The sequence below is a fragment of the Malania oleifera genome, chromosome 12 (assembly GCF_029873635.1).
Source record: "Malania oleifera isolate guangnan ecotype guangnan chromosome 12, ASM2987363v1, whole genome shotgun sequence".
NCBI lineage: Eukaryota > Viridiplantae > Streptophyta > Magnoliopsida > Santalales > Ximeniaceae > Malania > Malania oleifera.
Genome location: NC_080428.1, coordinates 64,488,863 through 64,509,720, shown reverse-complemented (window position 1 = coordinate 64,509,720; position 20,858 = coordinate 64,488,863). Strand labels below are relative to the sequence as shown.

The 20,858-nt window shown below is 35.7% G+C and overlaps 2 protein-coding genes across 4 annotated transcripts; both read right to left on the bottom strand.

Moving 5' to 3' along the window:
• Nucleotides 1–3,702: 3,702 nt before the first annotated feature.
• Nucleotides 3,703–15,957, bottom strand: LOC131143722 (uncharacterized). Of its 3 annotated transcripts, none has more exons than XM_058091991.1 (16): nucleotides 15,724–15,957; nucleotides 15,328–15,561; nucleotides 14,269–14,743; nucleotides 14,075–14,152; nucleotides 11,437–11,492; nucleotides 10,823–10,942; nucleotides 10,641–10,711; nucleotides 10,267–10,360; nucleotides 9,842–10,045; nucleotides 9,208–9,459; nucleotides 7,858–7,966; nucleotides 6,770–6,837; nucleotides 4,707–4,776; nucleotides 4,550–4,624; nucleotides 4,367–4,458; nucleotides 3,703–4,050 (listed from the first exon to the last, which is right to left on the bottom strand). In XM_058091991.1, exons 3-16 carry the CDS (start codon nucleotides 14,584–14,586, stop codon nucleotides 3,975–3,977), a joined length of 1,683 nt encoding a protein of 560 aa, XP_057947974.1. In that variant the 5' UTR covers nucleotides 14,587–14,743; nucleotides 15,328–15,561; nucleotides 15,724–15,957; the 3' UTR covers nucleotides 3,703–3,974. The 3 variants fall into 3 exon arrangements, with proteins under 3 accessions (XP_057947974.1, XP_057947975.1, XP_057947973.1); XM_058091992.1 differs by having other exon boundaries at nucleotides 14,269–14,607; XM_058091990.1 differs by having other exon boundaries at nucleotides 14,269–14,732; nucleotides 15,724–15,943.
• A 2,478-nt stretch (nucleotides 15,958–18,435) lies between these two features.
• On the bottom strand, nucleotides 18,436–20,326 carry LOC131143721 (uncharacterized). The gene is made up of 4 exons (XM_058091989.1): nucleotides 19,948–20,326; nucleotides 19,737–19,826; nucleotides 19,532–19,628; nucleotides 18,436–18,798 (listed from the first exon to the last, which is right to left on the bottom strand). The coding sequence occupies exons 1-4, from the start codon at nucleotides 20,195–20,197 to the stop codon at nucleotides 18,660–18,662; spliced, it is 576 nt and encodes a 191-aa protein (XP_057947972.1). The 5' UTR covers nucleotides 20,198–20,326; the 3' UTR covers nucleotides 18,436–18,659.
• Between the last annotated feature and the right edge of the window lie 532 nt (nucleotides 20,327–20,858).

The window sequence follows — 20,858 nt, the reverse complement described above, 5'->3', positions numbered from 1 at the left end:
TCCTGCTAATATGATGACAAAAGTGGTGACTGCGGTCAAGTTTCAACATTGCTTGAACTTTATCAACATTGTTGAAAATTGAAAGATTTGCGCTACAAGCGCGTTTGAAGACATTATGGAATCCATGAGAGATGTTAAGAGATGGAATTTCGCCAAGGTGGAGATTTGTTGAATTATGGCTCATTTTTATAAGCCTACCATTGCCACTAAAGTCTTCAATGGTGGGCTAGTTTTTCAATGGTAGGTGATGAGTAGTTGTAATAATGTTATTTTCTAACCTATATAAACCCATCACCTCCATTTGTAATCTCATCCCCAAATTTGCCTACTTCTCTCTCAGGCACATTCTCTTTTCTCTCTCATTTTGTAATATTTCTATAATAGAGAAATATTTGTTGATAATGTCTGAGGATGTAGGCACAATTAGCCGAACCTCGTTAAATTCTAGTGTTCTTCCTTTCATCTATTCAGTAGTTAGCTTTTGTCGGGTATAGTTGTAGTAATATATTGTGTTAATTACATGTCTAAGGAAAATTCTGTCTAAGAAAGTGGGATTTAAGCGGTCTGTTGTGACCCCCCACTTTCCTAAGAATTTACCTGGTGTAATTTTACACAATTATTCACTCTCTATTTACCTGTACAATAGTAAACTGTGGTAAAGTTAGGTGAAACAATCTCAAGTTTCACAACAATCATGAATAAATATAGAATCTTCCTTCAAATACTTCTCTGGAAGGACTTCCATCCATAACTTCTGGGTGTTGTGAATATATAATTTGACACCCTAATTTTTTTCATCATCACGGTTTTATTATCTCTAGCACCCTTAGACCAACTCATTAAGCTCACTTTCTTCAAATTAAGAAGATGTATTCCCTTTCCTCCAATTGAATTAGCTAACTCGATGAATCTTTTGTCCAAAACATCTATGATATCTCATACGTAGAGTGAGGGAGTAAATTTGTTTGCATGATGCAAATTGACATAGTTGAACGTTTGAATCAAAGTAACTCCCCTAGTCATGTTTTTAGCAGTCTATTCTTCATTTTGTCCATAACATCATTCTTCACTCTTTTAGAAAAGGGAAGGTCCCACATAATACCTTGAATCCCCAATGATGCATATACCAAGAGTGAATTGAAAGTTGAACCTCTCCTCATACTAACACTCGGTGAAGTGAGCAATCTGACTTTATTATAACTAAATGTCAAATTTGAATGTGTCAATTTATGTAGAGTATTATTATGACCCCTCTCATATATATGTATGTATATAGCACAACTTTTACAAGCAAGAGTGAGAGAATAAAAGACACTGCATATAACCTTAAAGGATTTTCATTCTTCATTTAACTTGAATATTTTGAAGCTTCCCCTGTTTCGCGAAAGAGAAATGATACCACTAGTTGCACATTTCATAATTAACTCAACACAATTGAGGGAGAATCTAAAGTCAAAAAGAGTATTATTGAGAAAATGCCGGCCGATCCTATGATAGACCAACATTCAAAGCCATCCACCCTCATTTTTTCTTTGATCTCCTCATAGTACACAAACATTGTTAGACTACAATAATATTATCAGATGTCATATGCTTAGGGATAAAAGAGATTTGTAACAATGTAATATAACTATACCCAAGAGAATCGACGAGTTCTAGCAAGACGAATCTTCATAAGAGTCCATAACCTTATTATTTTATTAATTGTTTAAAATACAAGATATTTTTAAATGACGATACTAACCTCGACCTTTCATTTATGAAATTTTAACCATTGCAGCGAACAAATCATTTGATGCAATGCGGATTGAATGGTAATATGTGACTGATAAATCGTTAAATCATCGTACACACTTTAAGGAGGAATGTGTACCACGCATATATATTCTTTGTTAGGTTATGTGTAGTTTAGAAAATGCATATTCTTAATAATTGAAAATTATAATATAAAGATCTAAAAGCATTAAAAAGTTATATTTGTGGTCATTATATAATAAATGACAATGCAAAAATTTTTATTTATGTACAGTATGAAATACTCAAAAAAAAAATGACTAGACCAAAATCTTATCATGAGAATGACTATTCTTATTATATTTTATGAAATTTACAACTTTTTACACGAATAATTATCTTCAAATTTATTTTATTATAAAAAATATATATTTACAAGCTGATAAATTTTAACTTTTATTGTATCTTTAGAACATTAATTCAATACATTGTCACTTATAAAATTTTCATGATTGACTAGATAAATTATTCAATATTGCATAATCTTATGAAAATAAATTTTCTTGGATAGAGATTGGTCCTAAGCTTTTTTTTTTAAAAAAAAAAAAAACCCATTAGAGGCCGTAGACTTTAGAGAGGCATATATATATAACTTTTGCATTTTAATAATTTTGAATATTTTTATCTTCAAATATTTAGATACTAATAGATGGGTTTGGGGCATAAAATATACTTTTGACTTCAAATACTGCCCAATGAGCATCCCACTTGATTGTATAATTAAAATAATGCTATTCTTATATATTAAATCATAAACATTAACTTACATTATATTACTTATGTATTCAATGAAAAATAGAATAAAAAAAAATACTATGATTATGAAATATGAAATAAATTATAATATCTATGATTCAGAAATAAAAAATTATTAGAACAACAAATATAGTAGTTGCAATCCAAACTACACCTAAAACTTACTTCTAAATTATTTGTCTACCCCATTGGATTGGTTTAGGTTCACATGGGCGGCTTCCACTTGCCACACATCAACCAATTAATATTATCCAAAAAAAAAAAAATCATTAAGGAATAACAATTTTTAAATTTTTGAATGGAATAAAATGAATTCTTGTATGAACGAATTCTTTTAAAAATGTTATATCTCTATATAATTTTTTTTAATTTTCATTTTATTTTCATATTATTCCAAAATAAGCATTTTGCGAACTAAATCTAACTACAGTATTATTTTTTTTCAAGTCTGTCTCATTAAAATTAGACTACACTACAAGATATACTCACAAGATCAGGTGTTCAAACCCTCCCGAGTTCGTTTCCGCCCCTGAATTCCTAAAATTTACCTCCCTTTGGAGTTATGGGATCGGCTTCAATGGGCACAGGATTAGTCACGTGAACCGTAAAATAGACACATGAAAACCCGGTGCGTAATCCAAAAAAAGATATAATCCAATTCTCATATCCATACTACACTAGCTCTAATTGTCAGGATATCCTTTCATTTTGCATATACTAGTGAACATTGGAGAAATTTCTTGGAACTTTATTTGACAAATTTTCAAATTTGAGTTGTATTTGGAGTACATATTGAGTTTTTGATCTAAACTTGTGCATATTCAATAAAAAAAATTTATTACATTTCCTTCACCTTTTTGCCCCCCGTTTCACCTTCTAACCCTAAGAGCCTCTCACTACTCACAATGAGAAGTTCCAATAGCCAACTTGTTCATGAACACTTGGTAGATAAGGGCTCGTCAATTCATTCACTTGCATAAATGAACAACCTTGAACAACTATACTAAGGCTGAGCTTGACTCCAGCTCAAGCTCGAGTTCAGTTAAAATTTTATTAAACAATCTCACTCACGTTTGCAGTCCTAATTTTACAAAGCAACACATGAGAAATAGGTAGGATGATCGTTCCCATTCATGAACTAAACCACCAGGCTTTAGCAAAGCAAGTTCAAATCATTCTTGATTTATTACTAATGACAAACAATGATACAAGAGAAAAATACAATCAAGAAACAAGAATTTTATTTCCATCTTCAGATGTAAAGAGAACATTGCAATACTAAAATGAAAAATAAAAAAGTCAAAAAAGGGAATATTGATTGTACACAAATGGCAAACTAGATACAACCCCAACCCTCCTCCCAAAGACTGAAAATGTAAAGAAAGAAGAATGCTCAAACCTGCCAAGACCGAGAAAGATGATACCTATGGTCGATGATAAACATATTTCGTTCTTGGGTCCACAATTAGACCCTTTCCCCCATTCACTTCTAAATCGTGCCTGCATTAACCCAAATCATTAAAACATTAAAATCACACACCCAATTGTTAATATTGCAGATTAAAACAGGATGCAAGTTGGAATGCAAGGTGAAAAAAATCTTGCAATAAGGTTCACTGTCTTCTAGTGTTGCAACACACTCAAAATTGAGGTAACATTGAAACAAGGACTGCATTCCTATACATCCTGACCATACAAATGCAAAATAGCCATCTAGTTAATAACCAGGATGGCTCATCTATCAAGACACTGGAAGGTGCTCAGCTCATATTTGTTGAGCAAAGAACTACATAAAGATGTGAGAGGAAAACTCAACTGGAATACAAAATCCGGGATGGTCAACTGCTCGCGGGGAACATATTTGAACAGTTGCACTAGCCGATCGACGTAGACCACTTTCTTCCACACCTGGATGTTAATATCCAGTAATTTAGATATCAAATTGTAAATAATTTCAGGTTCCAGCTATTAGGTAAAAATGAGATGACGGTGGATGTACCACACTATCTACAAACAGTTGCAGGCCGAAAATTGCAGTCCTCAGTCCAAAAGTAGGGTGAAGAACATATATTGCCTAAAATAGCAAATGACTGTATCAGATCAAAAGTTGCAGATATGTAACTTTTATAATTGGATCCAATATCAACATCACTTACATGCAGGTTGCGCTGGTGTTTCCGACCAAGTATCTGTTGTAATCTCTTCATCCATCCCAAATCTGGTTGACTGCTCAATCCAGGAAAGGAGAGTAAACTAAGGTTAGTCTCATAGAAGGATCTTCACACCATAATTTAAAAAGTAACCTAGATGCAAAATACCATAGTTTCATGTCAGATTAAAGCTCCATCAAACAACCATTATAGATTGAAAATCTTCAAAATTGTCTTCTTCCAGAGATGAAACATTCTTCATTTTACTTCCACATACAAAGTGAGTGAGTACATTTATTTGCTCTTTCTAAGTAACCAGAGTTTTCTCTCTATCAGAGATCAATCAATAATTATTTTCAGTAAATATCTAAAATGCATCAAGCTACAGGTAGAAATTATTCAACAACTGCACGTATGTATAGAAAAACCAAATGCATCCCCCCCCCCCCCCCCCCCCCAAAAAAAAAAAAACAAATAAATAAACAACTTCCAGCACGAAGTTGGATATAATTTGTATTTTCGGCAAACAAGGTGCAGAGCAAGAGCAATGAAAAGAAGGTTAATGACCAGGACGAGGTCATATAAAGATGTAAAAATGCTCAAACACGGAGCTTATGGATGCAAAATTCTAAAAAATCTGTATTACTTAGCACAATTCTGGGAAATCTGACACTCCTAAGAGGCCAGTGTGTCAATATCCAACATGTACTGGGATACCAACATGCCCAACATGGCTGCATATGCATCCAACATGAATCAAAAATTAATTTCGACATTGTTTTTTTCCTTTTATACACTCCTGGACACATTGCAAGACGTCAACATGTTCAGGACATGCCTGCTGCTAAAATGCTGCATTTTTGTTTCCTTTCTCAGTTAATACAAAACCGAGAGAGAGAGAGAGAGAGAGAGAGAGAGGATACAAGAGAGGAATATGAAGACTTGAAGACCTAGCACGAGCCTCTTCCTGGCTCCAAGCCTCCAGCCTGCTTCTCCGGACCTCCCAGCCTCCCTGCCTGCTTCATCGGACCTCCCAACCTCAAACTCTCAAAAGACGAAGGCTTTTCCTACTTCATTCAACTTTGAATCCAGCACAAATTCCAACGACTCCACCCCATTCCCTCCCTCTTCTCCTCCTCTTCCTCTTTCTCCCCGCCGCTACACCTCTCTCTTTGCTAGTCTGCCAGTCCAGCACGTTGCCAATGGCCACTGCTCAGAAAAACATTTTCCTCTTTTTTTTGTCTATTTTGTTTAAAAAAAATAAATGGATGATATTGTTATGGAATTTATGAGATGGGTAACAGCCTCAAATCTCTCTTGCTTAGTTGCTCAACTTGCTTACATTTGTCTGTTCCTTTATAATAAATGGATGATATTTTTTTGTCCTTTCCTTGCATTTTGTTATTAGATTTGCACCTGGACAAATTTTTTATTTTTCTTGGAAGCCTTGGATGATTTTTTGGTTGTTGATGGATAACAAATGTTTCTCGAGTTCTTTAATATGAATATACTCATGATTATGCAATTCATAATTGTGCATGAATGATTCCTAAATTTCATTTTAAATTAAAATTACCTCAACAATTGTCCTTTAAAGGAAAATGACATCTCTCTTATATGATTATGCAATTCATAATTGTGCATGAATGATTCCTAAATTTCATTTTAAATGAATTATACTCATTTTCCCAAAAATTGCAGAATCAAGATCACTGTTGTGTCCGTGCCTAGTGTCAATATTGATGCTTCCTACAACTCATGGCAATCAGCCACAGTTATCTGTTAATTTAAATTTTCTACAAATGGGAGCTGATTCTTTCAATCTGGAATTGGTCACATGTTAATCTATCATAAAAAAGAAGTGAAAGGTCAGTGTAACCATCAAGTTCCTGGGGGATTAGTACCAATATTCTACACCAAACAAATTATTTGCTTCAGCATGGGAGACAGCATCAAATTTTGAGTTTTTTTCAATCAACATAAAGAACCCTAGTCAGCCAGACACAACATTCCACAGAAGCAATAACATTTCCTGCCAAAATTTTTCAAGTCAATAATGCAATACTTACAGCTGTAAAGACGCTGCAGAATGGAAGTAAACAATACTATAAGGCTTCTGTATCAAGGGCTCAAACTCCTGAATGCAAAAGAATATCATCTTAGTGTCCAAAACCCAAGATCCAATAAAGATTATCATTCAAGAGAAACATAATACTGTTAGAACAAAGCATCAAAACAGAAGAATGCAACTTCCAAAACAAAGAAAAAATATATGATGAATGCATAAGCATCTGCAAACGCCTCCAAAAGTTAGTGCCTACAGTGGTAACTATTAAGGGATTATCTTGACTTAAACAAAATATGCCAATTTAAAAATAAAAAAACAAAACAAAAACCTGGCCTTAAACCCCTGAGCATGTTGACCACTTCTAGAAAAGTACTTTTCTGAAAAAAGTACTTACTTGAGAGTAGTCTAGAATTACTTATTATAAGAGCTTTTTCAGATAAGTAATTTTTTCAAAAAAATAATTTTAGAAAATACTTACTTTCTATAAGGAAAAAGTAGTTCGGAAAAGTACTTTTTGAAGTAAGTACTTATTTTAGTGTAAATCAAACATTACTTTTGACACAAGTACTTACAAAAAGTACTTTTTTGAAAAAAACAATTACTTGTCTTTTAAAACGTTCCTAATGGGGGCTAAGTTTATAACACCACCACCTCCACCAAGTCTAAGTACAGGTATGAGGGCTCCGCAACATGAACCCTTTTTCTGCCAATCTGCACCATCACAATATCATGTGACGAGTGGAGGGCTGTCAAATCATTACACACTATCTCAATCCATGTTACTATAGGCCTATCCTTCCCCCTCCTAACATAAACTTACACAATCCTCCTCACTAGTGCATTATTTTGCCTGTATTAAAATTCCCACATAAAGTTTGTGCGAGTTATTTTGGACACTTAAAGCATCTGCATATGCCTCCAAAAGTTAGCACCGCCTCTTGGATTGCATGCATCTGTGATAACTTCAAGGGATTATATTTGCATATCAAAAAATAATAATAAGATGAATTAACTTCAGCTGAAAATATGTGATGACAACCATGCAGAAGCTAACAACTCCCAAATTGAACCAAGCTATACTCCATTTACCTTTACTACATAGAGCACAAAACGCTCAAGATCCAAACACCGCAGTAGAAAATGTGCTCCCACAACCACCATTACAGGACGCCCTTCACTGTCTACACCCCCACGATAACTGGATTTGTTTCAAAGAAAAAAGTAAGCTAAATAAAATTGCACCAATCATGGCCAACAATCTGAAATGCATGCAAGAAAAAATGAGATTATTTTTTTCATTTTTTTCCCTAAACTAAGAAAACTTTCTTAATATAGTTCTGAACATCCTTTTTACTGATTCTCATTTGCATTTTCACCCATTTGCTTTGTGACTCATACATATTAGATAATTTTAATAAAGCTAAACATCAATTAATTTGCTAAAATATCAGGAACTCCATACAGGGAAAATAAAATGAACTGGGAGCAGACCAAGAGATGTAGAATAGAAACTGATTATCAGAAATCAGAGAGAATTGGGAGACTTATGGGAGACAGCAGGAAGAAGAAGAAGAAGAAGAAGAAGAAGAGAAGACAAAGAGGAGAAGAGCAGAGAAAAAGAGAGAAGAGAAGAGGCTGCTGGGCAGGAGGAACAGAACAGAAGAGAGTTGGAAACGGACAGAACTGAGAGAAATTAGACAGAACAGAGAAGAGAGGACGAAAAAGAAGAAGAGGGGAAGGCTGCATGACAGAGAGAGAGCAGAGAGGGGAGAGAGAAGGAAGGAGAAGGAGGGGGCAGACAAATGATAACTGTCAAAATAATTTACATGCCCAGTGTGAACTAAACATACCCACTACAACTAACAGAGATTTACATCTTCAACCCCAAAACAGAAGAGATTACAAAATATCCTCAAAGCACTTGAACACAAAAAATAACCCTAAACTAACTACAGTTCTAAAATAAACAGAAATTTCCCCAAACTAAAATAAAAATCCTAGCTGCCATATAAACATTTAAAATTCTCCATTGGTGGTTCTCCATCACCAGGTGTTTGGCAAAAATAAAGTCTAATTCTAGTCCAGAGTCCAGAAACGGTTTTGCAAAAGGCTTACAAACACAACCACAATGCAGAGACACAAAGTAAAAAGTGCATTTTATTCAGATTAACAGTACTCATAATAGTGTCTCAAGACAGTAAAGTACAGATTGCATTTACAATCCATATTATCAACAATGGTAAACATAGCCATAAAAATTAACACCCACAAAGTAAGCCTTCAAATATAATTATGAAATGCAATAGCAGCACACCTGCCAGTTTAATTGATTTGAGAAAAGTAAAACAAAATCTATGATATGAATGGAAGTAAAGGTATAGAAAATATAAACAAGAGACAAGAAATGAAAAAAAAAAAAAAAAGAACACAAATACTTACACAATTTTCATTTCAGCAATTTCAGAGAGATTAAGTGAATTTGCTTTGGCAAGATATCTAGAATGAAGTGAATATTCTTCAGCAGCAGACAAAGGAGGGCCACCAAGATTACCAAATCCAAGCATTTTAGCACAATTCCACCCACGCTGGGCTTCAGCAGTTTTTTCCCATTGTTCCTTGCGTCTTTGATCGGGATCTTTAATTAAAGACATGAAAGCAGGATCCAAATATGAATCCAAATATGATGAATTCCTGTTGATAAGAATCTTCAAGTAAGATTACTCAACAATAAATAAGTTGATAATATTGTCCAATACTTAAATTTACTACAAGAAGAGCCAACAGCTTAACAAGCATAGGCACCACATGCTAGTAAATCCTAAGTGTTAGCCTATTAAACAACTAATAGTCTTCTAAGCCAACCACAAGTGCAGTGGTGGCAGCAGTAGTAGTCATGATTGAAATTCACAGAGTATTCGTGATAGCCATAACATGTAACAAACAAATTGGAGAATAATGGAAATAAACATTCAAATAACTTCATATTATTCAAGTTCATTCCAATATTTTAAATTTATATAATACCATACTGAGAAAGCAAAAACAAAACATATATATACTACAGTTTACTTACCGTCTTACCAACCCAACATCACTGATAGGAAGATCAACAGGATCTTGGGGAGGTTTAGGCATATTTTTCTTGGGCAAAGGCTTTATTCTGATTTTACGTTCATCTATAGTTGTTTCACCATTTTCATCTCCAACATCCGCAGGAAGCTTTGATATGGCCACCTCCTCTTCATGTTTATCCCGAGGAAAATAAAGTGGAAGTAATCTACAAAGCAAAAAGATGTAAGATAATAAAGCCACAAATTTCTAAAATATTGTAGCAACTAACAATGAAACAACAGCATTATAGCATCATAAGGCACACAAAGGCACCCCATTAATCTATTATAATAAGTGATAACTCCACATCAGTAAGGTACAAGAAACAACAGCTTTGACTTTATCTTATATATTATAAGAAGTGATAATTTCACAGTATGGAAATACCTCTTATATATCTCAGTATCAGATGATGATGTGGTACAAAAAACAACAGCTGTGACTTTATCTTTCTGCTTTTCAAGTAATCGTCGCACAGTCCCTAATCAAAAGCAAATGAAACATGAATAAAACAATAGAGAGTGAAATAAAAGGTATGATCCAAACATGCCTACAAAACATATCATACACAAATGAATATCCAAAAGAATGGGTATATGCATAAACATGCAAATTGTTATAGGATCTTAGCACTCACAAATAGGCAATGTAAATGAATGCATGTGCATCACTTATCTTTCACTCGAAACATTTATATTGCAGTTTATAGACAACATCATCAGCTCAAATATATAACTGTAACATGTAGAGAAGTATCTCACGTATAGCCACATGTGCAGCTGGTTCACGAGGATAATTTTTGGCCTCTGTGTATATACAGCCCATAGCAATGCTGCGAACATACAGGTAAGCTAAAATAAATTGAACCTTCAAATGTTTAGGGGCAAAAGGGCAGCACAAAACCACAAGAAATAAATGGATGTAGCATATGCTACCAAACAACCTTCGAAGACGATTTTCAATGAGGAGTTCAAGGCAAGATCGATAGCAGTGACTCAGAGCATTCTCAGCTGCAGTGTGATATTTTACAGCATACTTGGGACCAACAGTATGGATAACCCTCCTAACATAAAACAAGAAACAATATTTTAATTTTAAGTCAAAAAATCATGTAGTAAAAATTCAACAACTAAACAAATGAGGCATTGTATGTGCTGCCATGGATAGCGCTTAATAAATTTGAGGAAAATGTACAGAACAACATGGCATGCAACTAGCACAATGAGGTCGATTGCTAAAACAAGAGATATGCACCATGCAAAATGAACAGTAATGTATTATAGATTTCATTTACCTCACCTGCTCTAGTAAACAATAGACAAATACAGCGTACAATGAAATAATTGCTACACCTCAATGATGAAGATGTCAAACAATGATGGAAGCATACGAAACAACTTTGACAGGAAAACTATTAGAATAAAAAAATCCACATTGGTAATGTAGTGCACAATCAATGTCTCTTGTGTGCAGGGAAGCACTGAAGCATTGCAAGGCAACATGCACAAAAGAAAAGAGAGTGGAAATTAGCAATCAGGTCACGACCCATATACCAACCTTGCTGGAAGATCATATGCATTAGTAACTTTTGCCATTCCTGTTCGACATCCGCCCTGTGAATAAAACAAAGGCACAGTAAGTCATTTATGCTTTCAAGATGTCACAATAAAGTTCGACATCTGCCCTGAAGAGGAAATTACTTCAGCTCTCAAGAGCTGTAACAGGGGACAAAGCCACAAGTCTGGATGGTTTCAACATGGCTTTCTTTCAAAGGAGCTGGGACTCGCTCAAGCAAGGTATTGTTGGGGCCTCCAATGATTTCCATAGCTCAGGAAGATTTGTCGTTAGCATCATATCAACTGCAGTCTACTTGATCCATAAAAGATCAGGGACTTTAAACATCAAAGATTTTCATCCCATTAGCCTCATTGGTTGCTTGTATAAAACTCCTGTCTAAGGTTCTTGCAACCAGGCTCAAATTGGCAATTTCAGAAGTTGCTGGGGAGCAACAGCATGCCTTTGTTGCAGGCAGACAAATCACGGTACTGCCCTTATTACCAATGAGGCTGTAAAGACACATTTGAAGGGAGGAATAGAGGTTCGTCTGTAAACTGGATATGAAAAAGGTTTTTGACCATGTAAACTGGGGTTGTCTACTTCATATCGTCATGAGGATGGATTTCGGGGAAATTTGGTGCAATTGGATCAACCAGTGCATATGCACGCCCTCATTTTCAGTGCTCATTAATCCCCATGGAGTTCTTGAGATCATCACACGGTTTGAAACAAGGGAACTCCCTCTCTCCCCTTTCGTTTATCTTGGTTATGGAAGTTTTGAGTCATATGACAGTCAAAGCAAATGAAGGCAACCTGCTTAAGGGGCTTAGCGTCGTAAGGAACAATGAAATTTTAGTAGTCTCCCACCTGCTTTTTGCAGATGATACTACTGTTTTCTATGAGGTCAATCCTGATCAAATTCTTAACCTCAGATGCATATTTCTTGATTTTGAGGCAGTCACAGGTTTAAAGGTGAATTTTTGGGTAAAAGCAATAACATCACCTATGGGGCCCAGTGTTCGTGGACCTCTCCTTGCACGCATCTTAGGCTGCAATCTCAGGACCTTTCCTATTTCCTACCCACGCCTCCCGTGGGAGCCAAGTTCAAAGACAAGGGTGTTTGGGATTCCATAATTAGCAAATTTGAAAGGAAGTCAGCTGGTTGGATAAGGAATTATCTCTCCAAGGGTGGCAAACTCACTCTCATCAAAAACACCTTAGCCAATCTCCCGGTCTATTTTATATCTCTGTTTCCCATTCATAGTGCAGTTGCCAAAAGATTGGAAGGGATCCAAAGAAGATTCCTTTGGGGGAACATAGGAGAGGAATTCAAATATCATCGTGTAATATGGGACGTTGTCAAACAACACATGCAAAAGGGAGGGCTCAACCTTAGATCTCTTCTTACTTTCAACAAGGCTTTCTTAGGAAAATGGCTATGGAGGTTCATGTTCGGGAGATATTATTTCAAGAGGGATATTATTGCATGGCCTTCATCAGAATGGATGGATCTCCAAAGAGGTTAAAAAGGCTATAGCACAAGCATTTGGAAATTCATCATGACAGGGTAGCAGAATTTCTTCTCTCACATTTATTTTAGTGTAGGAAATGGGGAGGATGTGTTTTCTTGGCATGACATTTGATGTGGCGAATCCCACCTATTCCCTTCCATTTATAGGCTTGCCTGCAATAAAGATGCCCTCATACACCATTGTCAGGAAACACTAATAATAGACCTTCTGGAACATTCCCATAATCAGGTATGTTTATGACTAGGAGATTGATACTCTAAACAACCTCTAGAGTAGCTTTTACAATGTTCAGTCAGGCCTCTTCCAATGAGCCCATTTGGGCCCTAAGCAAGGAGGGTATTCTCACGGTCAAGTCTTATTATAATCACCTTAGCAGCCCAATGCAGTGTGTGAACAATTTTCATTCCAAGCTCGTTTAAAAAACAGCAGCCACTTCCACAGTTGCCTTTTTTACCCAGGAGGCAGCACTGGGGAAGATCCTCACCTTAGATAATCTCTTAAAGAAAGGGTTTGACTACCATGAAAAAGTGTTTGTGCCTTGAAGAAGCAGAATCAATGAACCACATCCTTCTCCATTGCCCTTGGATTAGGAATCTCTAGTGCTTGGCCATTTCCATGGTCAAGAAAAAATGGGTTGGGTGGCTTCGGTTGAGGGTGAAATTTGGACTTGCAAATGGATTCGCTCCAACAAGTACCCCTTGCTGGATGTCTATGATCTCCAGTTGGCATAGTGGGATGCTTGGAAGAGACTTGTCTATTATTCTTGATTTCCTTGATGTATTTCCTTGACCGGTGTATTTTTGTTATTCATTGCCCTCACTGTAATGTTTGGCATTCCCGTGATGCCCTGTTTTCTCTAATAATATTTCTTCATTGATTGGGGAAAAAAAAATCACAATGAAGTGGTAAAATAGCTTAGGAAAAAAATTGTCTGTTCCAAAATATGAGTATCCATTTACAGTAATTAAAAACTTATATTATATTTTAATTTGTTCACATATTAAGGACTATTATTATACATTAACACATGCTGATGTCGAACCACTGAACATGAAATGAAAGTGTCCCACTGAAAAATGACCAAATAAGCAATTAGGTTGACCCACCAGCATTGCACATTCCTCTGCAAGACCAGGTCCAGCTGCAGCATGCAAGCCGGGGCTGCTGTGTGACTCATCCAAGTTCTGTAAACCACCCAATTGAAAAGAATATTCTCAGAACTAAACCAGAACTTTGGTTGGTGATCTGCAGGGAGGGACAAATATAACAAAATCTGCATTAGCAAGTATTTACTGCTCACCTCATTTGTAGAGTTAACAACAGCATCTACCTCAAGATTCCAAGGATTCCCCCTCCACAAATATATCTTCGAGTTAATCTCATGGTCAACTGGAAACCTTGACACCATCCCACTGCCACCACTCTCTGCTCCAGAAGATGTCGTGAGTGGATCAGGGAAGTATGAGTTTGGAAATGCATGATCTTCAATCTCATATTCCAAAGAAGACCTATGTTCTGCATCACCCCAGCGTGGCACTTGATCCAGTCCCACAACATAGTCCACACTGTCAGTAGGTAACCCACCCCGGGTCGTGGCTGCAGCCACAGACCGGTACATTTTCACAATTCCCGGTCAGAACTGCAGTTTCACAAAGTAGTGGATTCCCCAACTTAACACCAAAACAGTATGCTTCACTTGTCAACTCAAATACTAGAATGTTCAAAATATTAACCCAATCTTTTCAGAATTCATGCTTCTCATGCCTGCAGGAACTCTAGAATGCAAACCATATGAATCAATATATTTCCAAGCATAGAATTACCAAAAAAATACATGAGGATCAACGTAGTCAACATCTGCATCTATGATCATAAATTTCATCATGATTAATAAAATCACTGCCCAACACAAACTACGATATAAGAACAGAAATTTGTAATTCAAATGATACGCTAACAGTGAGCAGCTCTTATCATCTACAATTAAAGACGCAAACTTCCAATTTGAATTTTGAAAACGCAGATGTCCGAGAAATTACGAGAAACCTTCTTTCAAACATTTTCGAAGTTTTTAAAAGTCCAGTAAATTTTTGAAAACAGTACCAAACGCAAGGAAACCTTATAAAACCTCACGACTGCAATTGAACCAGCTGTCGAACCAATCCCAACATTTTCATATCTTTTCACACAATTTCCCGACACCCAAATGGAATATACCCTTCATCTTTTGAACCCTAATTCTAAAATTGAGAAACCTTACAAAATCGAACAAACAAGACATCAATTCTGGAAAAACGAACAAAAACGCCGAGAAAAAAACGCTAATTCGCAGGTAAGAGAGAGAGAGAGAAAGAGATACCTGTGAGGTTGGGCATGGAAACAATTTCGTGGGAACTACAACAATAACTCGGCTGGACGGATGCGCTCGCAAAGCTCATTCGGCCAATCGACCAGCCCAGAAAGCCAGAAATAGATTTACAATTTTTACATAAAAAAATGCGATTTTGTTTTCTGTGGGGTCTATTTGTTGCTCGACTTGTATTATCACCGCCACCCCCAGCTTTTGGGTTATTCCATAAAACACCCTTGTAGCCTGTTGGAAAAAAAAAAAAACCGGCGCCGAGCAGGAGGGAAGGAAAATCACCACCGGCCACCGGTGGCCGGAAAAGTTGAAGAGTTGCAGATCGAGGCAAGAATGGGAAAAAGAAAAAGGCCCAAAAAAGAGGTTTTGGAATAGGAGGAAGAAAAAACTCACAGGCGATTGGAGAAGAGGAATTGGGCTGTCGCTCGGTAGAGTGGCTGCTCCGCTCTGGCTTCGCGGCGAGAATATCGCCGGCGAATGTTGCGGGGAACGGAGGACAACAGGAGAAGAGCTTCAAAATTGGAGGATGGAGGATTTGGTCTCACGAGGCATGACTCTGGCTGAGATGGGGCTCCGTCATTTTCGTTTTCTGAAGGAGTGTATATTTGTCCAATACACCTCTTGATCGGTGTCCGAACGCTAGCTTCTATACTTATATTTATGTATTGACCCCTGTAAAAATGTTTAATTAATACTGTGGCTTTTTTTTTATATTCATAATTTTGAAAATTTAATTTCAATAAAGGATTATATTTTATTATTGTTTTTTATTCTTCATGAAATATCCTTCATATTTTTTTAATGTAATTAAAATTATTTGTATGAATTCATTATTTAATTTTTGATTTATCATAAATCTTTAGACAAATACTGTCGAGTACTAAAAATATGATTTTTAATGAAATTCAATAATAACAAAAATTTCCTTAGACAAAAGATGCTAACCTCCCTTAAGATTTGACAAAAAAACAATGACCTTATCTAAGATTTCAGAAAATATTAAAGACCTCCCTTGAGATTTCAAAAATCCCGAGACATCTTCTAAGTTTTGTCAAAAAGACAAAAATATCATCTTTTTTTTCTTTTTTCTTTTTTTTTTTTTACAAAAGATAAGCTTTTTAGGAGAGGTTTATGTCTTTTTACCAAATTTCAAGAGAAGACTGTGACATTTTTGAAATTTCAAGAAAAGTGTGTGATATTTTTAAGACAATCTTTGTCTTTTTGTCAAACATTGAATGTCTTCCGCCCAACAACTTTTTAAAAATAAATATTTTAGTGTCACATTTTAATTAAAAGAAAAAAAAATAAGTTATCAGCGAGTTGTTCATAATATTGGCATATTTATATTTAATTTTATGATTTGATTAGATGAGTTTACGGGTAACTCAAAAATTTTCACTAATAAAGTCAACATAAATATTTTGAACTTGAAAATTTTCAAAAGTGCAAGTATTATATGCATTAAACTTAGGATGAATTTGAATATTTATCTTCAGCCAATATTGCTATTATGATCTCATTATTCTATAATTTTAATGGAGACATTAATCAAAGTTATAACTAAGATGTTTTTATAATTTAGTATATGCCAAATTATCTTTTGAAATTTTAGTATCCCTTGCTCGCACTTGGGCCCTCCCCTCGAGGTTATTGTCTTTAAGTAGTGGAAGAAAAATATTAAAATAAGAAAATTGGTAAGGATGTAAGATAGGAGTTAATAGGTGTTTGCTTATAGTTATTAAGGCACATGAAAAGTGAATGCCAAAATATGAGATACAATGGTTCATTGGAAAGTCTGAGTTATATGACAAGACATTGAATATCTCAAATTCATTTTTTTCTCAAAGTGAAACATGTATTAGACATCCATGATGGGATTGATATACTTGGTATTTCTAAAGTAGCTAATTAAAATTTAGGACCCAACTCTCGCTCAATATAGAAAATCACAAGGAAATGTGAATTTTCTAGGTAGCTTATCTTTCTATCTTTCTATCTCTTATCTAGTGTCTTTTTTGTTTCACCCATTTTCCATTAATTGGCTTATAGATTCAAACATTAGTAACAGTTTCAGACATTTTTCTTCTTTTCCCCCTTTCAAGTATCAATCTTCCTATCTTCAACTATGATTTTTATCAACTCTTTGATGTGAAGGAGCTAAAAAACAAGCAGTGTGATACAAACCATATTCAGAAACACAGCCTCAATTATGTCAGAAGTCTACGAACACAACAAACATTACTCACAAAACAAACGCACACTACCAAGAGCAAAAAAGGGGGACAAACGCTTCCTTTTTCCTTGGCAGATAGACTTGCTTTTGCTTTTCAGAATTGCTTTTGCTTTTCTTTCCAATCAAAGATGTCATCAATCTGGTATTCATGATTAGCTGATCACATCCCTACCCACAGATTTTAATATGGAATGACAATCTAGGGTAGATGATTAATTTATCATATCCACTTCTGCAGAAACTTTTATGTGTAATCTGACAAAGTATAAGAGTTATTAATATTTTTACTGCTACGCAAAAATGAAATGAAATGAAAAGGAATTAATTTCTAACTTTCATATATTGACCTATAATTTTTTGCTCCATTCTATTTTCAACCTGTGTCATTCTAGCATCCCTAAGATCAGGTTAGAAGAGGTGCACTTACCATCAAGTTTGATTACTAGAATGCAAGACAGGGCTTGAAAATGTCAAATCTTTAATGATTCCATTCTCCATGACCAAGTCACAAAAATTTCTGAATAGTTATCTTACATTTGAACTGAATTCTTTCTAATTAAAAAATTCCTTCTAGTTGCTCTGAGACAATTAAGAGATCTTTTGAAAAAAAAAATACAGGATTCTGCTTCTAGTGGGTGGGAAGGTACAGGAATTAAAAACAGATTAGTGACATCTAAGAGATTGAAGTACTGAGTTGGGTCGCATTGAGAACCATAGCGCACATCGAGTCCACTTGAATCAAGATATTGTGTATTGTTCCATGAGGGTATTTTAGAATTTCCTCATAAACATACGTGTAAATTGGCGTACTCTTCGTGTTTTTTATTCCGGTTTCTTTCGATTTGCTGCGTGTTTGTGCAAAACTTTAGACCTACTTCACAATGATACCTATGACTCAAAATAGAACAATGTAACATTGTCATATTAAATGATACATCCATGTTCCATCTTAATCATCTTCCCAAACAGAACAGGAAAATTCAATATATATTTGCTGTATGGAATGTTGCTTCTCTCAATGCAGATCTAACCCAGGTGATTCCATCTGCTGAGCTGCTAATCAAAGGAAATCATCAGCATTACCCAATTGCTCTGCTCATTTAACTCCAGCCTTCTGCTTCAATGCTGCAATAAAATTCTCTTTTTCCTCTCGTGTCATTCCTTCCGTCGAACAGTCCCCCACGCCCCATTCTGCCCCACGGAGGCAGTACTTGTCGAGAATCTCTTGCCGGTTCCTGGAAATTTCCATAAGCTTGTAAAATGACAATTCAAGGGGTCATATCATACGTAGACGGATGAATTCAGTATTCGATCAGGTTTTATTTGGGAGCTCAGATTTTGTATCTTGGTTTATGATGTGCGTAGATCAATAGATTTGAATGAAATTCTTTGACCCAAATCCAAACAAATCCAAAGTTCAACCTCCGAACTCCAAGCTCTAAAATATAGCTTCAGGATTTTGATGAGTTGGACCATAAAAAGCCAGCTTCAACCTAAGGTATTCTAGTTCCTCAGCCATATTGCCCCTACATATATTCTGGCTTTTTGAAATTTGGAAGCCAGATAGCAAGTGAATCCCACCGTGCCAGTAGTGAAAATTGCAGATACTAAGGAGCTGAAACAAATTTGAAGTACAGCTACCGCAAATTCTTGTCAAAATCACTTTTAGAATGCAAGATTGCACATAATTTGAACACTAATTCTAGTTTTTCGCCCCACAAAAATTGTAATTCAGACAGGTGTTCCAAATGGGTTTCAGCTAAATTTCAGATTTTCCAAATGGGTATTGGATGAATTTCAGATTTTTCCACATGGGTATTAGCTAAATTTCAGATTTTCCAAATGGGCACTCGCTACATTTCAGATTTTGAGCCATGGCGTGCAAAGTCAGTTCGTTTGTAGATCCATTGAAACCATTTTGGCAACTTATGTGATGGCAAAAGAACCACATTCAAGCAAGAAAATTACTTCTCTTTGTTCAATCTTGATCGCTCTAGTAGTTCCTTGAGCAGGGGAGATGATTTGAATCTGGCATCAGCTTCTGCATACTTCTTCTGGTTTTCTTCTGCCAAAATAGAATCAAACAGCATTTAACGTTCTATATCTTGATTTGAAGCAAAGAAGAACCGTGTTAACATTCTGAATAAAGAAAGATGCACGAAGAAGATCAAACCATTGAAACGATTAAGGAACTCAATTGGAGGTAACTTGGGACCAGGGACCGATTCAATTCCACGAAAACCCGACAAGAAACCAGCGTTAGCTGCAAAACCCACAACCCAAAACGAGCAGTCATTGATTTTTATACATGCCCACTTTGAATGATAACAGCACTGTCAACCGCTGATGTTTGTAATACACAGGGGTATGAAATCAAGGAGTACCTGGAGTTGAGAAGAGAAGGATGGCAAGCGAAGCAGCCAACGGGACAGACTTCTGAAGAAATGCTGGGCGAGGTGTTGGAGAAGAAGAAGAGGATTGGAGAGAATTAGCAGAAGTAAGGAGAATTTTGGGGCTGTTGCTGAAGCCAGTTTGAATTTTCATCTGAGAAATTCTCTGATTTTCATGAACAGAAACGAGTGACGAAATCTGATGGAGGGGGCCAGAGAGAGTTGAGAATGAAGAGCAAACCATGTTTGGCTGCTCCTCTGTTCTCTGTGTGCGTCCTGGAGAGATAATGAGGAGGTAAACCAACGGTTGACAATAAATTCAATTATCTTTGAAATTTACCCAAGCAAAACTAATAGGTGTGGGAGCCAACTCTCTTCACCCAAAATTATTTTGGGTGAATTAAAGGGCCAAGGTCACTTGTAGCAAACATTTTATTTTTTATTTTCAGTTTTTAACAACAAAATCATACATTAAGTCTCACTAGGTGGGGTTGGTTATATGAATCCTTTTTCTACTAATTTATGCGATCATGAACCTTTTTTTTTAACAAATTTATAGATATTAAATCTTTACTCACTATCTCCTCCAAAGTTATTTTAAATTTACTCCTACCCTTTCTACTGCCCCCACAGTAACTAACTCACTATTTCACACTGGTGCACTATGTAGCGCACATTGCAAGTGTTTGTATCATCTGAGTTGTCTCTTCCTTATCTTATCTTCCATAAGAGTTACACTTAACTGATTTCGAATATGTTCATTCTTTAATTTATCTTTCAATGTTATACCACTCATTTATCTAAACATTCTCACCTCAACAACTTTTACTTTTTGGATATTATGTTTCTTCGTCGCCCAATATTCTGATTCATATAGCATAGCTGGTCTTATAACTATCCTATAA

Excerpts from the sequence above, each read along its gene's own strand:
- LOC131143722 (XM_058091991.1), bottom strand. The coding sequence starts at position 14,586 with ATGTACCGGTCTGTGGCTGCAGCCACGACCCGGGGTGGGTTACCTACT. Across the intron at positions 10,046-10,266 it reads GATACTGAGATATATAAGAG|ATTACTTCCACTTTATTTTC; the intron begins GTATTTCCATAC and ends TTTGCTTTGTAG. Across the intron at positions 7,967-9,207 it reads ATTGCTGAAATGAAAATTGT|TTATCGTGGGGGTGTAGACA; the intron begins GTAAGTATTTGT and ends AAACAAATCCAG.
- LOC131143721 (XM_058091989.1), bottom strand. The coding sequence starts at position 20,197 with ATGGTTTGCTCTTCATTCTCAACTCTCTCTGGCCCCCTCCATCAGATT. Across the intron at positions 19,629-19,736 it reads GTTCCTTAATCGTTTCAATG|AAGAAAACCAGAAGAAGTAT; the intron begins GTTTGATCTTCT and ends CTATTTTGGCAG. Across the intron at positions 18,799-19,531 it reads TCAAGATTGAACAAAGAGAA|GAACCGGCAAGAGATTCTCG; the intron begins GTAATTTTCTTG and ends GGAAATTTCCAG.